Here is an 8,164-nt window from a genome sequence, read left to right on the forward strand (position 1 = left end):
GGAGAGAGAGAGCGCGCGAGTGAGCGGGGAGGAGTGAGGAGAGAGAGCGCGCGAGTGAGCGGGGAGGAGTGAGGAGAGAGAGCTCGCGCGAGTGAGCGGGGAGGAGTGAGGAGAGAGAGCACACGCGAGTGAGCGGGGAGGAGAGAGAGCGCGCGCGAGTGAGTGGGGTGGGTGAGGAGAGAGAGTGCGCGTGAGTGAGTGGAGGGGTGAGGAGAGAGAGCGCGCACGCGAGTGAGTGGGGGGGGTGAGGAGAGAGAGCGTGCGCGCGTGTGAGGGGGGGGGTGAGGAGAGAGAGAGAGAGCGTGGTGGGGGGGGGGAAAAGAGAGAAAAATCACACAGTCACCACACGTCTCCAAAGTTGCTGCTGGTTGGACTAAAAAGCTTATTTCAAGCAGCATCAAATTTTAAGTCATTTCGTGAAGTCGGTGGGGGGGGGGGGAGAGAGAGAGAGAGAGAGAGAGAGAAAGAGAGAAAGAAAGAAAGGGAGAGAAAACTGCAGTGGGGTCACCTGTAATGCCTCATGAAGCCAAGATCCCAGTTGAGGCGGTCCTCATGGGTACTGAACTTTGCTATCAGCCTCTGTTTGATGACTCTGCGTTGTTGTGTATCCCAAACGTCCTTGACCACTGAAGTGCTCCCCCACCGAGGGAACATTCCCGTCTGGTGATTGTTGCGCGGTGTCCATTCATCCGTTGTCATTGCATCTGCATGGTTTCACCAATGTACCATGCCTCCGGGAATCCTTGCCTGCAGCCTAAGAGATAGACAACATTGGCCAAGTCACATGAGTATCTGCCGTGCAGGTAGTGGGTAGTGATCCTACGACAAAGATCTGAAATGTCTTGCAGAAATTACCATGGCAGGGTTGTACTGTGTTGTGGTCAATGTGGTCCTGAAGGCTGGATAGTTTGCTGTGAACAGTGGTCTATTTCAGGTTTGATGGTTGTTTAAGGTACAGGCGGGAACCTTCCAGACTTTTGACTATTTAGATAACCATTTGAAACATTATAGATGCAAGGCTCAGGGCCAGGTGTAGAAAAATGGGATTACTTGATGTCTGGTACTGACAAAATGAGCTAAAGGGCCTTTTTTTTTGTCATGTTCCAGGACCCGGTGAGGGATCTGGCATTCAGAGGCCGCAAGCAAGCCCTGCCCAAGCATGTTCCAGCACCGGTAGTTGTAGAATTAGAGGCAGCAGGAGGAGATCAGAAGTGGTAGCATTAGCAGCAAACACTCAGCTCCTCCCAAGACTCCAGGCTGTGGGCTGGCCTGGGTGCCTGCATGGAGACAACTTAAGTTTTAATGTTTGGACATTTCTCATTCCTTTTGGCTTTGTTTCCTTTATTTCTGTTTATTTAATTACAATTTTATAATCGTGTGCAACCAAGATGGTGCCAACGAATGGCAACTTTGTATACTTTTCAATGTACTCCTATATTCCTATACTTCAGTACACGTGACAAATCTAATTCTAATTCTACCCCATCATTTACCTTCTCTCAACGTTGTTAAAGTGCTTTTAGAACCTTTTAAACATGAAAACGGAAATTACAGCTGCAAATTGGAGTTTCACTTCAGTGCCAATTCACTCCATTGCTGCCTACATAGATTTTTCTGTCCTCGACTGCACTGAAGATTTGGGCCATTATGAGCAGTGAGCCCAATGACCAGTGGAGCAAGTTGAACAATCCTTCAATAAATTAGAACTCAGGTGTCATGTACAATGGTCAAGATTTTAAAAGGCTGATACTGAAAAACAAGATAGCTGATCACAAAATAACAGAATTGTAACAGCACAGAACCCAGAAGGAGGCCATTCAATCTATCTGTGCCTACTGCATTCTCTGGATTCAGTGAAAGGACCATCAGTGAAAAAACAGTAGCATCTATTTGAAGATAGCTATGCAATCATTCAGATAGAACTCCTGCAAAATCACAATGGACTGAACACTGCATCTGGATCCCAAAACATTTCTCCTCTGCCAGGTCTGGTTACTTAACTCTCAAAAAACAAAAAAAAAAGCAACACTCCTGGAAGCAAAGCAGCACTGACATTAACAACAGGGAGGTCTTTCTTATCCTTGTTTAAAGCTGCAACAACTCATCTGTCCAGCAGCATCATGCTTTGAGTTTAGACATGTAAACGACAAAAGGCAGCATAGGAACAGAAAGAAAATGCTGCACTCCACATCTGATTCTGTTATGGACATCCTGCTCCATGTGCCCAGAGATTTGGTTTATTCACTTGCATGGAGACCCACAACAGAAACTCTGCATAAGTATTATCCTCAAATTAAGGGAACAATATTCTGTGTAGTTTACCGAGTCTCATTTCCCCCATAGGCATGAATGTTCTCTTTCACATATCAATCAAATTCCCTCTTGAATACACAAGCTTCACACAGCAAATCCTAACTGCTATTGCTTCTTTGACAAATTACTTCAAATTTGTCCCCTCTCAATCCATTGGGAACAAGTTCTCTCTATCTGCATGATCCAGGCACTTCAAGATTTTGAATAAGTATCAAACCTTCTCTCAATCTTCTCTTTCCAAGGAAAATAGTCTCAACTTCTCCAATCTATCAAAACAAACTCCTCATTCTGGAACCATTCGAGAGTCTTCCCCCTAATGATTTCACATCTTTTTCTAAAAATCGTGTTCCTGGTCTGTTAAAGAATGTATCCAGGTTTGCTGCCATATATCATGCTGTGTAAGTTGATCCCATCTCTTTCCACTTATAAATGGATGTTTTATTTTCTAATAAGTTATAACTGTGCACAAGAGATCAAACCATGGATGAGAGTTGGGTTGGAAAGAAGTCCTTTAAATGGCAACCACCAAACCAGTTCACTTTTATAGTCACCACATCAGTCAAGACATTTTTTGAAAGGATTTTCAGGTTTATATAAAAACATTTGTTGTTATCATTTTCTGCTTTATATATCCATTTTGTGATAAGTCTCCATGGTTGCAAGATGTCCAATATTGCCTCATTAACAGTGTACCACTGACCAGAGTTTAATGTAATCAGTAAAATACTTACTGCAAACTTGAAACTGTACACAATCTGTGTCATGAATGTTTAAAATCTGCTGAAAGCATTGTTCATTATCAGCCAAAAGAAATATGTTGAGTGAACTGCCAGGATCCTGACATGATCCCAACTTCTTCCATGTTTCAAGGGCAGATTCTAAGATATAGGAAACCCCCTTAGATCGGTTGGGAAACCAATTAAGATATTTAAAATAATTAATTACTGTTAACTTTTAATTAATTGCCAAGACATGTTTCTTATCTGTGAGTAACCTGACAAGGTCATCAGGGCAAGTGAACAACATTGGGGCCTTCCTCAATGAAAGTGAAGTGCAGAGTTATAGAAGGGCTTCAGACCTGGCCAGCCACTCATCTGTCATGTGCCCCAGAGATCCTGGATCATTACTGTACAGTCTTGAGGTAGAAGGGATCACACATCTGCTTTCCTTTGACATTTTCATCCAAGACTGTCCTTGGAAGCATTGCCCTCAGTGCAGTCCCTCAGGTCCCAGAGCAGAATCTCTAGGAAGACAAAGGCTTGAGGACCACCCTTCATTGGTTTTCTCTCCATTCCCCCAACTGCTTCAGCCTTTAAAATCCAAGTACTGCAAGTCATTCTAACCCACATCATGGACCCTTTCATTTGAAATCCTTCCTTGAATAGAATGGACATGTCATCCTGTTCATGCTCACAATGGTTTCTCACATCAGGCAGGATGTTGATGCCTTTGCTCAGTAAAAGAGCCCAAGCAAAATTTGTTCATTAGTCATATTCATCCCTGACCTGCTAATGGTCCTGACATCTTGGCTGGGACTAAGTGTGAATCATTCCACTTACGGTATTGAAGTATGATAGATCCAGTCAGTTACTTTTCTAACAGCCTGGGTTAAAGCATTATAATGGAGGTCATTATTCAAATATTTTATCCAAAACTGCTTTATAAAATGTAATTCAAGATGAAGCAGGGGGTATCATTTACAAGATCAAGAAGCTTGACTCCGTCCAGAAAAAAAGCAGCACATTTCACTGGGACCACATCCAAAGACAGCCAGTCCCTCCGCACCATAACGGTGTGTACTATTGACAAGATAAGCTGCAGAAATTCACCAAAGCTCCTTGGACAGCACCTTCCCAACGCACATCCACTTCCATCTATAAAGGAGAAGGGCAATAGATACATATGAATACCACCATCAGCACGTTCCCTTCCAAGCCACCACATCCTGACTTGGAAATTTATCAACATTGCTTCAGTATGGTTGGTTCATAATTATGGAACTTCCTCCCTAACAGTATTGTGGGTCTAGCTACAGCATGTAGACTGTAGCAGTTCAAGAAAGCAGCTCACCACCACTTTCTCTGGGCGACTATAGATGGACAATAAATGCTGTCAAACCAGTGATGCCCACATCCCATGAATGAACAATCAAAAATGTCAGTCTCTCTGAACACAGAAATGTAATCTCGTAATAATAGTGGTCTAATTCACTGCAAGTCTATTCCAAAGAAAAAAGACTTTATACACATAAAAACAGAAGAACAATACATTCTTGTACATATTTCTGAATTGTGAAATAATGTTTTAAAATTCAATCAAGTGAGTATATGGTCCATTGGTGTCTGTTTGCAGCACTTGTCTGATCCCATAGGTCCCATGCCTGACCACAACTCCAGCTTCAGCACATTTAGCATTTGAGGCAAATTCCTTTTCACATAGAGCAACAAAGTACTCGTACAGTTCTTTTCCTTCCTCTTTTCCAATGTTATAATGGTACTGCATGCTACGCCCCTTGAGTTTGCCACCCAATGTGGCCTGAGGTATAATGACAACATTAGCAGGTAGATCCAGCACTGACACATGGTTGCCTTCATCGGTCTCACAGAGCTTCACGTTCAACAACGTATTAACTGTAGCAGGAGAAAAAAAATCGAAAGCTTAGTATGTGCAGTTGCATTCATAACCCTAACTACTTGACCACAATATACTTTATCAACTCTATTAGAACAAATTTGAATGGGCACTAGTTACTTCAGTTGGCTGAATGACTACAGTGTGGATCAGAACGCCAATAGCATGAGTTTGATTCCCACTAAGGTTGAGGAAGACATGGTTCTTGTGTTTTGACCTGGTTCTGAAAATGTAAAGTATCAAACCACCATCCTAAGAAACCACCATGAAAAATGGCCCAAGATAAAGTATTAGCAGATAATGAACCATGGACTTGTCTTTGGCACAGCGCACATGAATCAGAATGGAATAAGTATTCAAGTTACACTTGTATTCTATTAAATATTATACTGTGTTCAAGTCACAATTTCTTAGCAAGCTTGTAACTTTACAATTTTCACAACTTAAAAATGTTGACTCAATCCGTTTGCAGATCTATTTTCCAAAGGCTACACTTGTTCCATTCCTTTCAACGAACCTTATGTTGCGCTCATCAATAAGATCTATATTAGAATTGAAAAACTGAATATTTCCATTTCGGACACCCACCGACAGAAACAAAACTCATTATTTTGGTTAAATACAGAATTAATTTCCCTCCACTGTGCTTCACCAACATCCCTCTGAACGGGTATGCTAGCTTTTTGTGATTTAGGCACAAGGACACCAAAACCCTCTGTGCTGCAGCTTTCTCTACTGGAATAATATTCAGTTTCCTTATTCGTCCTGCCAAAGTGCATGACCTCACATCTTCTCACATAATATTCCATTTGCCAACTCACTTGACTTGCACATATCCCTTTGCAGACTGTGTTATCCTCATCACTTGCTTTTCCACTTGTTCTTGTGCTGCCTGCAAACCTGCAATCAAACATTCATTCCCCTTATCCAAATCATGAATATATATTGTAAATAATCATGGCCCCAGCCCTGATCCCCAAGGTATTCTGCAGTTACAGGTTGCCATCCTGAAAATGCTGCCACCCACCCCAATTATCCCAAATGTCTTATAATAGTTGGCCAATCCTCTATCCATGCAAATATACTAATCCCAAAACTATTAGCTCTTATCATTTTGTATTTCGGAATCCTATTAGCGTCTTCAACTGTGAAAAGTAGTGCAAGTTTGTATTCTACACCTATACCATTTCTTGTTTTCCTATTATTATTTCCCCAGCCTCACTGTCTTAGGATTAATGTTCACTTCAGCCTCCCTCTTCCATTTTATATTTTTAACAAGCTCTTCCTGTCTGTCTTGATATTACTTGCAAATATACTCTCAAAGTTTATGTTCTCCTTTTATTGGGTCATCTTTTGTTGTCTGAATTTAAAACTTTCCTAATCCTCTGGCTTATCACTAATCTTTGACACATGGATAAAACAAAAAGCATACAATTTGAATTGATGCTATCCTTAACTTCCCTGGTCACTCATGGTTAGCTTATCCCCTTCCTAGAACCCTTCTTTCTCACTTGGATATCTCTTTGTTGTATGTCATGAACTATTTCACTTATCACCTCAGTGAATGCTGACCTACATTAGTTCCTGGTTAGGTAATATGTTGATTTTAAAATGCTTATTTTTGTTTTCAATGCTCTCCAGGGCCTCATCCCACATCTCTGTAATCAGCTCCAGTGCCACAAGCCTTCAAAATGTGTGTGATCCTAAAATTTTGATCTCTTGCACACATACTATTTTAACCACTCTACTATCAATGACTTTGCGTTCAGTTGCTGAGGCCCTCAGTTGTCCTCCAGATCCTTCTCCAGCAATCTAAGTTGCTTTCTTCCTTTAAGGCACTTCTTACAACCTATAATCTTTTCAAACTTATGGGTGTCAGACCTTATCGCTTCTTATGTAACAGGGTGTCAGATTTTCTTTCATTACAGCAAAGTAACACCCGCAATAAATTGGAGATGCTTCAAATCAAAAAGTTAATTTTCTTCAAGAGATTTGTTAGAAATAAAAAAAAACTGAAATCTGCAGGGACTTCTTAAATAAACTGGAAATTTTACAATTATTTGTTTTATAATACGTAAAAGTATGTTCACATATCTTTCTCTAACTTCACTCCAATTTCCTTCATACCCATCCTTGAGTTCATGATGGCCATAGACTAACCTTCTGTTTTGAGTTCTATTCACACTAAACTACTGACCAGCAAATTTCCCTGCTGGCCTCCTGGGAACTGATATTCTTAACAGTTTTTTTTTAAAAGTACTGGAATGCTTCTGTTCAAATCTGCCATAGTCAATCTCCATCTTAAAAAAAACTCAACTTTTTTTGTCCTGATTAACTCCCACATCTACAACTCTACTTTCCTCTCCAAAGTTCTACACGGTTGATTTCCAAACTACTGACAATTGTTTTCACATCTCTAAATTTGAAATTATAATTTCCATAAATCTTGACATCTCTCCATCTCCATCTCCTTCTCTAAAATAGTTGGTTGGTTTGACCAATATTCACTGACTTATTTTAATATTCACAGTGGCTCCTTGTCAATTTTACCGCTTGTTCCTTTAAATGCCTTGGAACTTCAAAAAGAGCTCTATAAATGCATGTTGTTGGTGAAGTTGTTATACATTAATTTTTAAAACTGTGATTGACTCGGCATTGGAAGTCTTGGAACAGCATGAAATAGAAACTGCAGATATTTTTAATCAGGTGCAGAGCTGGATGAACACAGCAGGCCAAGCAGCATCATAGGAGCAGAAAGGCCGACGTTTCGGGCCTAGACCCTTCATCAGAAATGGGGGAGGGGAAGGGGGTTCTGAAATAAATAGGGAGAGAGGGGGAGGCGGATAGGTGGAGAGGAAAGAGACAGGTCGAAGAGCCAGTAAAGGTGAGTGTAGGTGGGGAGTTAGGAAGGGGATAGGTCAGTCCAGGGAGGACGGACAGGTCAAGGGGGCGGGATGAGGTTAGCAGGTAGGAGATGGGGGGTGGCTTGAGGTGGGAGGAGGGGATAGGTGGGAGGAAGAACAGGTTAGGGAGGCGGGGACGAGCTGGACTGGTTTTGGGATGCGGTAGGGGGAGGGGAGATTTTGAAGCTTGTGAAATCCACATTGATACCATTGGGCTGCAGGGTTCCCAAGCGGAATATGAGTTGCTGTTCCTGCAACCTTCGGGTGGCATCGTTGTGGCACTGCAGGAGGCCCAGGATGGACATGTCGTCTGAGGA

At 41.8% G+C, this 8,164-nt stretch overlaps 1 protein-coding gene and 1 long non-coding RNA gene across 2 annotated transcripts in view; one reads left to right on the plus strand and one right to left on the minus strand.

The window, feature by feature from the left end:
* LOC125483675 overlaps positions 1–3,062 on the plus strand; it is a 4,171-nt gene extending 1,109 nt beyond the window's left edge. The window contains exon 3 of the long non-coding RNA XR_007262619.1: positions 1,108–3,062. This is a non-coding gene — a long non-coding RNA (uncharacterized LOC125483675). The remainder of the gene's footprint in view (positions 1–1,107) is intronic.
* Positions 3,063–3,953: 891 nt separating this feature from the next.
* The window catches only part of dtd2 (D-aminoacyl-tRNA deacylase 2), a 5,781-nt gene continuing 1,570 nt past the window's right edge, over positions 3,954–8,164 (minus strand). Inside the window, exon 3 of the mRNA XM_020518321.2 lies at positions 3,954–4,943. Within this exon, the coding sequence (XP_020373910.2) occupies positions 4,618–4,943 (326 nt within the window). The 3' untranslated portion in view covers positions 3,954–4,617. The remainder of the gene's footprint in view (positions 4,944–8,164) is intronic.

The sequence above is a fragment of the Rhincodon typus genome, chromosome 8 (assembly GCF_021869965.1).
Source record: "Rhincodon typus isolate 14 chromosome 8, sRhiTyp1.1, whole genome shotgun sequence".
In the NCBI taxonomy this organism is placed as follows: domain Eukaryota; kingdom Metazoa; phylum Chordata; class Chondrichthyes; order Orectolobiformes; family Rhincodontidae; genus Rhincodon; species Rhincodon typus.